A 17,958-nucleotide genomic window follows, 5' to 3' on the forward strand; every position below is an offset into this window, starting at 1 on the left:
TGTGTTGTCAAATCTGACAGGTATAGATTTGTCAGATTATTTTGAGTTGTTTAAATTTTAAATGTAAGCATTTTAATGAGTTAGTATTGTTGCACCATTTATTAAGATCATATGCCCTCATTTGTTGCTGTGTTAATGCCAATGTTATTAAAGTTGATGTATTTTGAAGTAAAATAGAAAGACTGAAGATTCAGGAAAAATTAGATTTTACTATTGTTTTGCAGATAACACTGCAAAAGAAAATAATTGAAAATGTTAAAGTTAGTATTTTAGAAAGATAGAAGACAGAACATGGGGTCTGATAAAAAAATTCTGAGAAAAAATATATAGGAGAATTAGATATTGAAATATTTTTAATATACTTTAACATTTTGCTATGTGTTCTATTTTGACTTATGCTGCATATAATACATGTTTTTATAAATACTATAATAAATAGCATATATTTTGTATATCATGAAATATAAAAGCATTTTATGTACTTAAATAATTTTCTATTTTTCTAGTATATATTAATATATTTTTCTCAGTTTCAAAAGTAATATGTATCAGGTAGCAATTCTTACTTATTGCATTAATCCTATAAAAATTTTACAAAATGGAATAGTAAATTTCCTGCAAATAAATTTGTAATATGAAATTCAGTACTTTGATTGTTTGCATTAATTATTTGTATTATGCATTATTTAATACAAATTTTTATTTTTATCATGCATATTAATTATAAATATTACAACAATAATAAGAGCATTAGTAAGAGCTGCTAATATTGAGGGCAGCAAAAGCTGTCTACAAGTAATTGTGCGTAAAAAAGACTTTTTTTGTACCTTATACTGGGATGTATTTAAGTGTTTAAGATACCTTTTTATTTATTTTGGTATTGCTTAAATATTAAAAATGGGTCTAAATTAACTCTTTATGAAGAATGAATGAAAAAGTAAAGGAGAACTGCAGAATGACTTCTCAAAAAACTTCTAAAAAAGTTAATCCTTAAGATACACCAATTTTAGACTAGATTTCAGATTGGAGTCTCCAGGAAAAGCTACCAGAGTGTGAACAGGAAACCGAAGTGTCATTATGATATAGTTTTAAGCCTCCCGGAAAGAGGACCAACTTGTAGTCTAGGATTGGCTTGGTAGACAGAGATTTATTCCCAGCTCTGCCTTAAAATTGTTATGTAATCTAAAAATATTCTGTGGGGGACGGGTTTTTATTAGTGGACTTTACTGCATATGAATACTTAACACTGGAGACTAAAATTCATTAAATTCAGAACTAAAATTCATCTAAAATACTGGGTTTTGCCTCTTAGTTTCTTCATGTGTTAAAAGAAGATTATAGATACCATAGAAATGCAAATCCTCTATTTATTCTTTTTGATTGAACATCAGATTTAACCAAATTGTAGGAGTTTGAATTCTAAAAACCCCTGATAGCCAAGGTTTGTTTTTCTTTCAGGATTCATCCCTTTATCATTTGATGGTCTTTTTCCTTCAGACCTAATTTCTTTTAAAATGGGGGATTTTGCCCAAGATTTCAGATTGTGAGGGCCAAGCCATAGGAACAATCTAAAAATCTTTGTGTCTCACCATTCTTCATGCACATCCATCCTTCAAGAACACATACAGAGTCCATAAAAAGTTTAAAAAGCATCAAATTTTATTGTTTCCCTTGTACAGATGTTTTGCATTTAAGTAGTACATTTTGTATTTTTTCTAAATGGATCAGATGTATTGCACTCTTATGTGCAAATGCGTGACACATACAACTAGATCTAGCACTTAATCACAAATGTTTGGTGCAAACTCTACACTGTTTGTCAACATGTTGTTAAACCTATTGTACCTATGGGTATCAAATCATCAGTCCTGAGTCTTCATACAGAGCATTTAAAACCTGCCCACATGTCAGAGTAATCAACACTGGGCAGGCAGAATGAAAGGGATGCCTGGCATAAGGTAAGAACAGCAAGCTGCAAACCCCTGATTCTTGACTCAGCTGTTTATATAGATCAAATTTACTCTTTCATGTATAACAGTCTAAGACAACTATGAGGAAATAAAAAATAATCTGGACTTTGTGGAGAATGGAACTTTATGAACAAGTCCAGAGGTGGTCAAGTTGATTAGAGGGCAGAAGCAGCTTTGCTACAAGAAAAGGCTGAGAACTAATATTGTTCAGACTGGAATGGAAAAGGCTTTAGGGCAGCCTAATTGCAGCTTCACAGTAACTGAGGGAGCCTACAGTAAAGATGCAGAAAAACTATTTACAAGACCATGGTCAGGACAAGAGGTAATGACTAAAAATTGAACAGCAGTAGGTTTAGATTAGATATTAGAAAAAAAAAAATCTTAACTGTGAGTGTGGTGAAGCACTGGAACAGGTTGGCCAGAGAATTTGGGGTCTCCATCAGTGGAAGTGCTCAAGGCCTGGCTGGATGGAGTTCTGAGCAATCTGGTTTAGTGGAAGATGCCCTTGCCTAGGGCAGTGAGGTTAGAACAAGATGATTTTTAGGCTCCCTTTCAACCCAAACCATTCTATGATTCCATGATATCTTGTGATATATTCTGCTTTCCCTAAGATATATAAAGACATGTTACCTAGCATATTGTGTCAGGTGAAGCTAACACAATAGATCTAGTTCCCTTGCAATGTTAAAAGCCCTTGAGATACAGTTAAAAAAAAAAAAAAGACAAAAAACCCAAGAAAATAAAAAAAAAATAAAAAAAAAAGAAGAAGAAAAACTGAGGTGTGATTTCTCCCTTTTTCCTGCTCTGGAGTTCATTGGATAAAAGGTTGCTGCTGTACCTTCCTGTCAGTGGCAAAATCCAAACAATCATCTATCATCAGAAATTCACTGACATAGCCATAAACAGCAGGCAGGATAACACAATGTTTGTGTCACAGCTGCATGCCACTCAAAAGCCCATTCAATGGAACAGAGCATGGTTGCTGTGGGCCTCAGCTGGAGAAATTCTGTCACTGCAGTGGGAGAGCACCCTTTCGGGTTTGGGAAGTTCACTGTAGCCTGCTTCTCTGAAGGTTAAAGCTTCGTGAAACCTTTTCAGTTCATTACTAGTGGAATTCCTCAATGACAAGTCTTGAAAACTGGAAGATTTTTCATTTTACCTTGATAGAAGGCGTATTTTTGTAAATTGAAACGGACCGCAATAGGTAGGCTCTTTGAAACAGAAGCATAGCCATTATGCATTGTGGGTGTCCCCTGATGTGAGATCCTGAACTGCCTTGCTTCTGGTGGGAAGACCAGGTGAAAACCAGCATTTTGTTAGGGCATAGATTAATCTTCTTAAGGAGTAAAAACAACCTGTGTAACACAGCTGGTATCTGTGGAGTATATGTTCTTGTTTATAAGTGTGGTTATTTCATACAAACAAAATGTGGACCAGAATATTAAAAAAGAAGCCATTATATTTTTATTATATTTGAAGGTTCTTATTGTTCATGCAAACTATTTAGATACTATCCATAATACTCTCTAAAAAACCCAAAATTATATGTGAGCAAATGAAGTAATTTTTGCAGGTGTTAAAGAACTCAGTAATTTATTTTCTCCATTTTTCTTGTAATTTCTTAATGATTAGCTTTTTCACACTTTTCTGAAGGATGTGAAATAAAGGTGCAAGTGAGAAAATTTACTGCAGTTTGCCAAATTTTATATTTGGTACATTATTTTGGATTTATTTTCCAATTACACCGAAGACATATTTGTCTTCCATTTTGATGACTAACACAAAATAGAAAAGAAAATCAGTATGAAAAAAATCATTGCTCTAATGTCACAATATATGGATTACTTTTCAAGATTTAATTTCCCAAGTAATTCAAGAGGGGTATGTGTAACTTAGATCATTATGTTTTTCTAACTTAATTTAAATAAGCAATTATTAGGTTTTCTGAACTATTCATGGCTCTTGTTTCCAGATAATTAATTGTCACACATAGTTCAGATTCCTTTTATGCAAAATGTGTATGCTTAACCAGGAGTGCCTTAGGACACTTCCAAGATGAATACAAGGTTTTCATGCTTGTATTTATCATTGATAAGTAAGTTATGGAGGCACACGCTGTGAATGAGAGAATTAAGTATGTCTATATAGGATCAGATAATACAGATATTTGTATCTAACAATAAAGTAGCCTGACAATTATTCATGCAGTACAAATATCTATAAGGCTAGGTACTTTCAAAAATATTTAACTAGAAATTCTTTGCAGAAATTGTCCTCAAGGGAAGAAAAAGCAAAACAACACCAAATCTTTCAAATAATTCTCTCTTAGTAGCATAGAGGTTTTGAGTGGTGCTTGAGGGAGCAAGAGACAATAATGAAGTTACAGATTTCATTATTATGATTGTTTGTCCCTTTAAGAAAAGAAAATAAAAAATAGTAGAGTCCTTTTGCCTTGGGTCCTGAACTTCTCACTGACAGATGAGAAAGCTGAGGTTACTCAAAAATATGAGTCATTTAGTGTAGGTGAAGCAGAAATAAGAAAAGAGTTTCATACAACAATGGCACTGAAACACTTTTTAGTTTGTTCTGTAGTTTCCAGCGGGTGCAATTTGCCACTTCAGTTCTAAGCCAGTATAATTGAAATGGATAGAATCTTATTGGTAAAAATAGCAATGACTGCATTGTCAATTATATGCAGTCTTCTTAAAACTTCTTCAACTGTGAAAGTGATCTTTCAGAAAACTGTGCCTATGTCGTCTTTTTCATTTGAAAAGATGTTGGACAAGAAAGAAAACACTTACTGAAATTAAAACAGGATTTCTGTCTTCATGGCCTGTTGAAAGAAGTGAGGAAGGTTTTCCATTACTCTATGTCTTATGTAAAAACATGACAAGTTAGGTAATGCTGGTAATTTGGCAGCTGTGTATTACTTGATACCCACTGTACCTGAATGTTAGGACGGACATCTGAAATTCAAATTGAATTTTAAATTTCAGTGGAAGATAATGAATGTCTGGAATATTGATTTTATATATCATTAATCTTGCAGCTTTAAAAATTATTGAAGGTACAAAGCAGTAAAGACTCATACAATTGTTAGAAAATTACATCGATCACATACATTTTCATGCAGAAATAGAACACAAAACATACTATTATTTAGTATTCCAGCATAAGATACATACAGTGGGTTCCATTGATTTTGACAATTTTTTACATTCTTTTGCTATTATGCAAACCTTAATGTTCGGCATCAAAAAAACAAGCACCTAAACTGGATAAAATTAAAAGAACTTCTGCAGCACACTTGAGTGAACTTCAAATTCCTTTAGAGCTGTGGTTCTTTACACCAAAAACCTCAAGGGGAGGGCACTTGATTGGATGGCCAGACCCCGATGTGATGATAAAATGTTACTTTCATAGACAGCTGTAGGAAATCAATCCCACAGCCATGAGACATACCATGAGGCATGAGGCTCATGGCACGATATCATGCTGAGAAAATGAGAAAGTATCAGGTGGAGGCTGGATGACCTTTATCACTGCAATCAACCAGGGGAAAAAAGGGAATGATGCTAATGGGTGATGGTCCTGTTCAGTCCTTGTGCAAGACCCTCAGTCTGTAAATCTGTTACACTCTATATACCTCTTTTACATAAAAATTGGCTTTCCCCATGCCCTTTATGATGACAGTGACAAAATACTGGACTAGAGTCACATCTCCACTTCTCCCAAAAGTATAAATGGGCATCTAAAATTCTCAGTGGTAGAGAATAAGAATACATCTACTTTACAGAAAAATTGATGGATTTGTTTTTCTCTCCTCCACAAACTAGGGGTGACTCTTTGGTAAGATTTGTACCTCCAACCACATTGAGGCATACCTGGAAACACCTTTGTATTGCACTATACATTTATATTTCGCAGCTCTAGCTAATTTATTACCATCAATATAAAAGAATCTAGAACTTGTTGCTCAAAAAACTGAACTGCTGGTAAATCCATGTTTTTGAAAGTTCTTGCTGAAGTCAACCAGACATAGTGTTGCAATGGTTAACTACAGTATTGGTGAATTTTTGATCAGATCATGAATGAGACCAGTCTAATGATGTAACCCACACTACTGCTGCACCTGGCACTGCAAACAGAATTAGAATGCCAAGTTGGTTAAAATCAGGAATTAAGCCTAGTCACATCCAGCTCCTTTGATTCTGAGACCCATATGGAAAACAAAGTTTTTGAGGGTTTTTTCTTTCAAACAGTGGTACTTTTAACACAGCAGTAGCCATACAGAATATTGCACTAAATCTTACATCCCACATTCTAAAGAAAGGAGGACTATGATTTTCATTGTCAACTTTCATACATAGTCTGTAGTCAGCTCCACATTGCCAGTCGTGAGAGGATCTGAATTACCTGACTGCAGTACACTGGGCTGCTTTTCCAAGACAACATTCCTGTTTAACTGCATTTGAGACCATGCATTTCTGACAGGTTATATTTTCTAGATGTTCCTTAGTAAGAATGTCAACATATTCTACTTTATTCTTGATCTAGGACTAGTGACTAATGATCACTGAACCTGTTGCCTGATGAAAATGCATCTCTACACAGCAGCAGCTCATTAGGAGAATATATGTGCATGTAATGTTTTTTCATCTATGTGTTGTTAATATAAGTCTAATTGTTACAATGTTAATGGTATACTGAAAGATTTCTTCAATTTACTAGATTTTCTTCAGATGACAGCTACATCTTTTCTTTAATCTTCATTGGAAAGCCAGCAAACATGACAGGACACTAAAAAAGACTGCTTATTTTATGGGACGTACCACTTAAGAGGTTTGTAGGCCTCCATGCTCTAATCATAGATGTTTTACTTAGCAAGAAATATTTGTAATTAGCACAGCCTTGGCATGAGTATGAGCAATAGCATTAACCCATATGCCATCTAAAAGAAATATGAGTCATTATCCATAGGTTTAAATTCTCTTTATGATGCTTCTAGTAGGCATTATAAAGAGGCACACCTAGAGGCAGTTGTGTGCAATCAGGGATAAGAATATATTTTCAGTATTGTGTTGTTCAGAATGGAGAAGACAAGGCTTCATGGAGAATTCACTGTATCCTTCCAGTATATAAAGGGGGCTTATAAACTGGAGGAAAAGGGCATTTTATACTGGGAGAGAGTGTCAAGAAAAGGGTGACAGTTTTAAATTGAAAGAGGGTAGGTTTAGAATAGTGATGGTAAGAAATTCTTCACTATGAGAATTGTGAGGCACTGGAACAGGCTGCCTGGAGAAGTAGTGGATACCACACCCCTGGAGGTGTTCAAGGCAAGGTTGGGTGAAGCTCAGAGCAACCTGGTCTAGTGAAAGGTATCCCTGCCCGTGACAAGGGAGTTGATGTAAGATGATCTTTAGTGTCCCTTCCAATTGAAATCATTCTATGATTTTATTATTTAGTTTCTGTTGCTAGAAGTGTTTATGTGTAAAGATAATAGGTATTGTCTGAGTATTAATGACTGAATAGCATAATTTTATACTGCAGAATTCATACATTGAACTCCAAGCAAAAAATTGTGCACTTATCTTCAAAACTGTACATCCCTACTTAGAGAAAGCACGTTTCATACATGTACATATATTTTGGCATTTAAAATACATAGCTAATTTCAGCGCTCTTGCACTTTCTCTGTCAGATTGTCTATTGATTAACATTTTCCTGTCTAGCAGGAGATGCATGGTCACACTGCAAATATGTTGCTGTATATATTTATGAGTATGGCTAGTACTATGCAATATAAAGACAGGGAAAATTAATACATTCACACATTAACTTCTATTTCACTGTAAGATTTCTTGGTTTCTCTGACCTGATGTGCCTCCACCAGAGAAATAAGCTACAGTTGACTTGTTCAACTAATGTATCAATATCACAGACTTCAAGCCCATAAAAGTCTAGTGAGCTACTTTGAGTTATTTTTGTCCTCGTATCCTATCACAATGCTCTGGAAATCAGGAATGAAAGAGTCTTTTTACGTTTTGTCTCTGCAATAAACCAAAAATGTTATCTGTCATTTCTTTAGGGACAAGACAGTGCAATCTCTGTTTTGTGGAGGAATAAAAAAAAAGGAGCAAATGCAAGGGTAATGTTCTAAGAGATGCATAATAAAGATAAAGTTGTGGAAAGAATGTATTGTGTTAAGGACTGTACAGAAGAAAATAAGAAAGATGCTGCATAATGTATCTGCCAAATCTCCTATGAGCCAAAGCTCTGGATTTCACTGGATTTTATCACTGAATTCCAACAGTGATAAATCTTTTGCTTCATTTACTTTTGTTGTTAAGTAAGGTGATCTTCCTTTATAAAGTTGATTCATAATAATTTTTCTGTGGCCTGTTCTGATTTTGGCCTTGACACTACATGGACTTATACTTAAAATAGGACCAACTTCTCATCCAGTCATTTTCTATTCAAATCCTCCTTTATAGTATAATGAAAGACTAGAGATCAAAATCCACCTTACTGTCTCTGTAATCATCTGCTCCAATGGTTTCCAAAGGTGGAAAGCATAATGACCTGCAAATGCTCCAGTTGCAAACCCAGGTCCAACTGCTGTTATAGGTCTGGTCAGCTGTCAGTCCAGTCTGGCTGGGCCCCAGATGGCTGCCAGAGGGACATGGGTGCACTTGGCTCAGTGTAGACCCTCAGAGGAGGAGGCTCTGACTCTTTCCATGATGAAAAGGAGGAGGGAATATGTAGCTCATGTGTTACCAACTTCCAGAATTATTTCAATCAGCACACTCAGCACCCCACTCCTCCAAATTTGTTGATCTTGTCATACCAACTTGAGTTTTCCCAGTTCTCTTCTATTGGTATTTTCTCCTTCTGCCTTGTGCAGGTGCTTGAGACATCCCTTAGCTCTTCTGAAATGTAATTATTTATTTATTTCTAAAGAAATACGTTTGGGGGATATTCTTGGGGGATTTTTGGGGGTGTTGTTTTTGGTTTTTTTTGGTTTTTTTGGTTGGTTGATTTGGTTTGATTGGGGATATTTTAGTTGTGGATGCTGGGTTTCAGTTTTACTCATGAAAATGTCATTATCAAGAACTTTTATTTGCTTTTCTTTGTTCATTTAAGCTATTTTTTATCAGTTTCTACTGTGGGGAGAACATACTGATAATGTTGAACATCTTTCATGGAACTATGAACATGACCACATTTTCATTTCCTAGTAATACAGAACAGGTAAAGCCACCTATTAGAATAAAGCAAACTGTTTAGGTAGGTCTTTATTTTCAATAAAACATCTTTAGAAAAATAAACAAATATGCTTTCATTGTCATGGTTGTAAGTTTTCCGTTTAGAACTAATGTTTGTTGGTTCTCAAGGTTCTTTTGTCCAGCATGGAGGAAAACCTAAACTTGGTGTATATAGGAAAATTCAAGAGCCTCTCTGTTTCTTTCCCCCTAGATACTTCAGTTATCATTTGATACAAGGTTTCTCAGATTTTGCATCTTCTATAGAAGTAAAGAGTCACAGAGTAATGCAGACATTAGTCTCTTCTTACTCCCTCATAGGGCAAAACTTGCCAATTAGACACTGTATTCACAAACCTTGTTTCAGGAAGGAGTTCAAAGTAAACTCAAAATTCTATTTGGATCTTTTAAAAAAAAGTTCTTCAGCCCCTCACATAAAACCATATAAACTACTAAGAGCTCAGAGGAAATTTTCTCTCATGTATTAACATGAAAAAAATACAATGAAAATATCAAGATCTTGGAATTTTATGAATATTGGTCTTTTATATCAATATATATTAGTCTTTTATATCGATTGGTCTTTTATATCAAGTCTTGGTATTTTATATCAATATCAAGATATTGGTATTGATATAAGTTTCTGTCACAAAGAACCCTAACAAGAATCCTACAAGTATTATACATCTTATGCCCAAGTGATTTTTAAAAGGGGTTGTACATAATATAATAATTCAAAATTATCTATCAGTGTAAAAATGAAAACCAGCTACAAAAATATTACAAAACAATTTTGCCAACTCTAAAAACTAGTCAAGAAAGAAATAAGAAATTAAATGCAGCTAAATACACAAAGTGATGAACAAGTTCAATCCTCAGTTTAGATATACAGTGATGACTGTAACATCTTAGAGATATTCTAGGCATAAAAGAGACATTAGAAATTTTTACAAAATAATAGCTATGAGAACATATATACAGCTAAATTCCAATGTATTACTCTATAATGTTTCAGCCTAACTAACTCTTGAATACTGTTCACAGTTCAGCGATATGATACACAAGTAAGCAGCAGAATAACTCATCTTTTATTATGGTCTGAAAATAATTGAATCAATTTATACAACAAAAATTCACTATGGACTATGAACACAAAAGCTGTAACTAGTAAAAAACTTTTTCAGCCCTTAAGCTAGATGGTTGTAATGGTTTGCATCCAGACAACCTTTTTTTCCTTCTCAAAGTTTAGCATCTGCTGGAAACAGCTAGTATCTTGTGCAGAAGCCCAGAACCATTCCCAAACATGTTCTGGGAATGCATTCCTTGACGCAAATTATATTATGTTATGCCTGTGGGCATCTTTTTTCTTCAATCATCAGAATAAGTTCTCAGACTTGTACCCTAGCTATGTGCAGTTGACTAGCACAAAAAAAAGTAGGTAGGCATCTGTTACAGGCTTTTGACACAGATGGGCTATGCACCTAAATAAGTCATTGTTCAAATTATTTTACTTTCTAAGTTTTCAGTGGTGTTGAAAAGAAGAATCTTCTTTGGGGTCTATACAGACATTATTACCATTTCTGAGAGAAGATTAGAAGCATGGGCTGCATCAAAAGCAGTGTGACCAAGCAGTCTGAGGGAGGTGATTCTCTCTCACTTGCTCTCATGAGACCCCAGGTACAGTTCTCTGCCCAGATCTGGGGTTCTCAGCACAGGAAAGGCATACACCTGTTTGAGATGGTTTAGAGGAGAGCCAAAAAATATTAGAGGGATGGAATGTCTTTCTCATGAGGAAAGACTGAGAGAACAGTGGCTGTTCAGTCTGGAGAAGAGAAGGCACCAGGGAGACCTCCTTACAGCCTTCCAATACTTAATGACGTTTATAAAGAAAAATGGCCACAGACTTTTTAGTAGAGCCAAGCCTACTGTGCTTTACTAAAATGATTTTTTAAATTAAAAGGAAATATATTCAGACTAATTACAACTGTGAGGAACTGGTTTAATTTTGTTATGCCTCAACAAAGGTAGTCAGAGGCATGTGGGGAAGGGGTTGCACATGCACCATGTCCAGGAGGCAGCCAGGAGAAGATGGAGGAAAGGCTTGTCTCTGGGGGGACTTCAACTGGCAAGCAGCTCATGTCTTGCATGGGACAGGAAGTCGGCAGGGGAACACTGAAGGCACTGTACCCCAGAGACACTTCCCATTCAAGTAGCAGAAAGTCTCTGCCAATGGACCACGCTGGGACATTGGACTGGGCCTATGGTCTCCTGTCAGCAGCCAGACTCTGGGAAGAGCCAGGGATATAAAAAGTAACTGCATCATACCCCTTGGCGGGCTCTTTGGGGTTGTGCCTTTTGACTCTTTGTGGGCTCTTCAAATTTGCGTTTGGAATCCTGCCTTTTGGGTCTCCTGCCCTTGCTGGCTGTTGCTCACCCTCACGTCTCTCCTGCCTCCTGTGTCCCTGAGCAGCACCTGGCCTGCTTCATCTCTGTGTCCCTGCCTGAGCCACCTGCATCCACCCCTACCTGCCTCTGACTCTGCCCACTACTGTAATCCTCATCATGACCCTGTCCAGGTTCCTGGGCCTCCTGCCCGCTCCCCCTCACTCTTGCTCACCCTCACGTCTGTCCTGCCTCCCTGTGTCCCTGAGCAGCACCTGGCCTGCTTCATCTCTGTGTCCCTGCCTGAGCCACCTGCATCCACCCCTACCTGCCTCTGACTCTGCCCACTACTGTGATCCTCATCATGACCCTGTCCAGGTTCCTGGGCCTCCTGCCCGCTCCCCCTCCTCTCATATCCAGCCACTGCAGGAGCTGTGCCCAGGCTGGCAGTGTGCTCAGCCCCGCCTCAGGACATCAAGGGCACTCCCCAACCTCTGGTGGCAACACTCTCTTTTCGCTCATCTTCTCTGTCCCTCTCTCTCCCATTTTTCTTCTTCTTGCTCTGTGTTCTCTAGCTTTCTTTAAATGAGTAAATCCTTTTTATTTTGCTCTTTCATTACTAAGAAAAGGTTCTCAAATGCAATGTTTGCCTCGTTTGGCTTAATTTAGTTCCTGACCATCCATTATTCACTGTTCTGCACATTGGAATGTGACAACAAGAAAAAAAGTTATGATGGTGGTGTTGAAACTCTGGAACAGAACTGCCCAGAAAGGCAGTAGATATGCCTGCAAACATTAAAAGTCAGATTGGATGGGGCTCTGAACAACTTGCTGTAGTTGAAGATGTCCCTGTTCATAGCAGGGTGGTGGACTAGATGACATTTAAAGGTCCCTTCCAACCCAAACTATTCTGATTCTATGACTCCTTCTCCTTAAAGAATTTATAGTTCTGATATACTTCCACATATATCTTGGGTCACACCAACAAGCCACTGATGCCTTCTTAGGAGACACATTGCTTTAAAGGAAAAGTCATCTCTGTAAGGAGACACAGATGAGAAGGACATGATGTAATCTGTAAGCTAACTGCATGCCTGCAAACAGATTTTTCTCCTAGAGTTTAGTTCCACAGTTTAAGGATAGAATGTCCACAATGATCTCTTGATTTTTTTTTTCCTTTAATTTCATGCTTTTTCAGGATACAAATTCTTCTCTCTCAAAGACAAAGGAGCTGATGCACCGAATGACCATTCAAATAATACTAGATATATTGTCTCTGCACCACAGAAAACTTCAATGCTTTTTCTGAGCAGCTGCTTCACCACGTGAAAGATCCAGCAATATGGTAACATTGTGATTTATCTTACTCCTTCCTTCCCTTCTAGTTCTCCGAGAACACAGGCTAATATTCTAGCTTGCTAGTGACAAAAAAATCCCTCCCTTTTCTTTCAGATGCTCTCAAATTGCATTGATGGAAGCATCAGAGTGGATATCAAAGGCAGAACGTTTTACAAAGTTATCTTGGCAAAGATGAAAAATCTTACAACTGTTTTATTTATGAATTCTCAAGACCATAAGTTTAAAAACTAGAACAGCAGCAAGAAGAGACTACCTTGAAAAAGAAGAAGACTGAGCAAAGGCAAGACCTGCTTATCACTAGTGTTTATGATCAAAATATGCTAAATGTTTTTGTTGAATTTTAATAGACTGAATTTTAAGAGATTGAGGTCTCTGCTTTTGTGAATAATTTATTTGAGAAGTTGTCAGTCTGCTTAGAAAAAATGCATTTCTTTTTATAAACTCAGAAAAAAAATATTTTTAGAAGTTCTCTGTGGTAATTCACAGGACTTTTATGATCATAGGAAAACCAGATTATTGGTAAGGTAGGATCATACAGGGAGAAATTTTCAAGGTTTTTATTGAAATATTAGTCTTCGTTACAAGACTCAGAAATATAAAAAATACTATAAGTGGCAATTAAGAAATAAAGAAGGAAAGAAACATTAACCCAAATGTTGTCATAAAAATGACCTCTAAAACATCAAGAAATAGATTAAAAGAATCTGTGATTCAAAAAAAATAACAAAATACATTCTTATTTTTAAATTTCAGGGAGTAAAGCATGGAAATAAGAAAAATTAATTTAGTTCTTACATGAAACAATCATGGTATTTCCATATATTGTCCTTCTTGGTGCACCTAATTTTATCACCTGTAGCTGGCTCAAAGTCTTACACCATACATATATAGAAAAGGTAGTGAAGCTGTAGATGTTCCATGTCTATTGTTAGTTTTTCAATTAGATTTTCCCACTAGCTTTTAGCTTTTCAAATTGTAATTAATATGGGAATTGATTACAAATTAGTTAATCTCTTTATGTTCTTTTTTATCTTTAGAAAATGGTTTGAACCATAACAGAAAACTAAAAACACACACCTCCCTTCAGGTCCAGTAACATCTCCACACTGTTATTTCTCCTTTTTTTTTTCCTTTTCTGTGAGTTTTAGAGGCAAACATGCATAGCTTACACCAAAAGCTTTGAATGTTCCAAGTTAGCAACAGAAGAGTAAAGAAGAACTCTTAAGCTCCTGAAGATCTCAAAAAGAAGGCCCATTGCTTTCTCATCAGTATTTTTACTTAACACCTTTTTTGTTGGAATATCTAAGCTTATTGCAAGTTTCATATATTTTTTCTCAACAGCAAAGCTGTCTTAGGAGACCTCTAAACCAAGACATCCATTTCCAATACTGTAACACATCTTTCTTTAATTTTGTCTATTCCTCTCTTTGAGGCTGAGTTTCTAAACAGGTAACTGATGTGAGCAAAGTAAAAAAAATGCTCTTGGGAAAAGAAGGGATGGATTTAGAGGTTTGCTGCTCCTTTGCTCCTGAAGTGCTGATGCTTCTCTACTGCCCTGTCCCCTGTAAGGTTCTTTATATGAGTCCCCTTAAATAACAGTTCTGCTTGTCCTACTAAAAGAAAGTAATACACTACCTGATGTGACAGACAGTGACTGTGTCAGGTAAGGGAAAAAAAGGAAGAGAATAATTTTTTATCAGCCTAAAAAGCAACAAGCTGATTCAGCTGTATGATACACCAGAAGAAGAACATCAGTAGGAGTTTAGATGCATCAGTTTGGGCATACCAGTTTGCATTTCCATATCTCCACAAACCTTGTGCTTGCTATTCTAAACAAAATTCTTGCTATGTCTAGATCTTTCCCTTTAGTATTAAGACCTCCTTACCAAGACTGTATGTCAAGGACTAAACAGCAGAATGACCTCCTCAAGACAGTTACCTTTGCATTCTGAAGAAATCTTCTTCACACTCTGTTAATCTGCTTTTAAATATCTTCTAGGAGACAAAATATGGTTATGGTTACAAAATAATTTTGTTGGAAAAATGGAATTTTAGACATTTATCCTTTTTTTTTTTACAATCTGTTGATATGCTTGGACAGAAAGCTTGTGCATTACTCACATGCAGCTTTCTTCAGTAAGTGAAAATGTTTCAAGATAATCAATGGACAGAATTCAAATGTCCAGATGCAATTCTTGCAGCAGCTTCTGGACATGAGAATGCATTTAGGCTTCCTCTTTACCAAGACAATTCTTATTTTATACAGAATGCCTTTTTTTCTTTTGTATTTCTTTCAACTTTTCACTGTAGTTCTCTTAATTGGTAGGGGATAAAAGTTGTAATATGTTTCAAGCTCATTTGAAGCTGATAAAGTAGCCTTGTAATATTTGCTTAAGTTAGAAAGACAGTCTGACAAAAATGGACAGTTTAAAGTGACTAACCAACTGAAGTTTCAATGACAAGAAACCACTTGGATAATGAATATTGTATAATCAAAGTTCATAATTGGTCTGATGCGGGGTTGATGTGCTTTCTTCCTGTTGATTTTTTTTTTTTACTATTAGTGTTAGTTAAAGGCAATAATTTCACTGTGCTTCGACATCAATGATGTTGAGAAGACACCCAGATGTTCACAATAATTGAAGGAAACTGACATTTCTATATTGTTACCTGTGAATCATCTAGGATACTACTGAGATGATGTGTCTGCACACAAAAAAGTGGCCATGACTAAAAAATAAGGGAGTATACTTGCATGTAGTACAACCTATTTGTGCTATATTACTTAACTGAATTCTGACACAAATCTCTTCAGACTATTGGTTTAGTTTTAAGTCCCTGTTGGGAAAACAGTCTCCAAAATAAAATACAAAAGTATGACCCATTTGTGGCAAGAGTCAATTGTCTTGAATTATTTTAAATTTTTCTTTGATGTGTAAACAACCAGAGCTCAAAAATCAGGAGAAATACAGATGTTAAAATCATATGTATAGTATTTTACTTTCTTCTCAAGTGTTCACTTGAATTTAAGCCTTAAACATTTATAGTATACACTGCACTTTACTGTTTTTATGATCATAGTTATGACCTAGGAGATGCATTATATTAAGCACTGTGATTTTGTCAAAAAAAGTAATTTCCATTCCCACTGTTTGAAGTGAGAAACAGGCAAAAAACCCTTCAAAACCTATTTCTAAAATGAATGCCACAAATAAAAGTATGAATCAGTGGGGAAAGAAAAGATGAGGAAAGAAGGAGCAACTAATTTAATGGCCACCAGTATTCTTTTTGATTTTAATTAACATCATGACAAGAACTTCAGATGCTACAAATATGAAAAAAGCAAATACTTTAATGCTGCAAAAATTATCACTTTAAAATCTACACCTGATATTAATTACTTAAGATTTGAAATATTTAGAGGGTTTAGAGGATCATTATATGAAAAAGTTAAGTTTTTCTAGTTTATATTCAATATGGGCATTAATGATTTTCATTATTTAAATATGATTTGTGTCTAATTTGCTGATCAATAAATCCTATATAAATGTCTGCAAAACAGAAGGTTAAATCTGTATACACAGTTTACATAACATTTTGGTTCTTCCTTTGTCTTGCTAATGATGAAGATGATAGAAACATTACAGTTCTTGTATTCAATTCACATTATTCACTTCAGCAAAACTCACCATTGCAAAACATGGAAGAACTTTACCTCTGTTGAATTTAAAAGAGTACAGGTTAAGTCCAATCCATTATACATACGGCCCTAAACAAAGATTTTGACTACCATGTACATGAGAAAAGAGTAAGTTTTTTATTTTGACAGAAATTGCAGTTGTCAGAAAAGATACTACTCACAAAAATTTTCTAAAATATTTTTCCTCTAATTAATGAACTTGTTGGGTAGGGACCAAAGCTGTAAGACCTGCTTATTCATAAGCAAGAGGGTAGACAAACACACCTACCAGAGCAGTGAAGAATGCTCCCCAACCTTTTCCAAAGGGAAGGAATCAAGTCCAGCTATCCAGCTACCTGAAGTGCATGTCTAACAGTATGTATAATCTGGGTAACAAACAGGAAGAATGGCAGCTTCGTACTAAACCCAAGAGTTATGAACACCAGAGGAATCATAGAAACTTGTTAGGAAAGCTCACTACTGGAAAGCTCAAACTCTTTCAGTGGAATAGGAAAGAAATTTGCCGTTTATGTAAAAGGCATTACTAAACAGGGAGTGAAACTTCACTAATACTGCTGAAAAGAGAGAGATTTTCAGTATCCTCTTTGCCTCTGTCTTTGCCAGTGCCATTGGACCCTAGATCACAGAAACAAGAGGCTGTGGTGCATACATTGACACGCTGGTACTGGAAGATGGACTGAGCTGTGATCTCTTGCAAGGACACAACCCACATACATTTATGGACCCAGAGAGAATCTACCACAAGGTGTCAAACAAAAGGGAGGTGGATTTGCCATTTATTAAATGGGGGAAGGTAAAGGTTCATTACTAAACAGGGAGTGAAACTTCATTAATACTGCTGAAAAGAGAGAGATTTTCGGTATCCTCTTTGCCTCTGTCTTTGCCAGTGCCATTGGACCCTAGATCACAGAAACAAGAGGCTGTGGTGCATACATTGACACGCTGGTACTGGAAGATGGACTGAGCTGTGATCTCTTGCAAGGACACAACCCACATACATTTATGGACCCAGAGAGAATCTACCACAAGGTGTCAAACAAAAGAAGTGACTGGCACTATTTCAAGGCCACTGCCTATAACATTTGATAAGCTGTGAGAATCTCAAGGGATGACCTTTATGACTGGAAGAAGGCAAATGTCACGCCTATATAGAAAAAGGACTCAAGGACCAGGAAGTGACTGGCGTACTTCAATACCTGGCAAAGTAATGAAACAAGTCCTCGTATAAATTATTAGAAAACAAATAAAGAGGCAGTGGGGGAAAGCCAGCATGGGTTTAACAAAA

At 36.0% G+C, this 17,958-nt stretch overlaps 1 protein-coding gene across 1 annotated transcript in view; it reads right to left on the bottom strand.

Annotated features, from left to right (window-relative positions):
- Positions 1-8,253: 8,253 nt before the first annotated feature.
- LOC120511964 (dnaJ homolog subfamily C member 15-like) overlaps positions 8,254-17,958 on the bottom strand; it is a 134,670-nt gene continuing 124,965 nt past the window's right edge. The window contains 1 exon segment of the mRNA XM_039729714.1: positions 8,254-8,607. Within this exon segment, the coding sequence (XP_039585648.1) occupies positions 8,254-8,607 (354 nt within the window).

Source organism: Passer montanus, unplaced genomic scaffold (assembly GCF_014805655.1).
Source record: "Passer montanus isolate IOZ18808 unplaced genomic scaffold, ASM1480565v1 scaffold7, whole genome shotgun sequence".
NCBI lineage: Eukaryota > Metazoa > Chordata > Aves > Passeriformes > Passeridae > Passer > Passer montanus.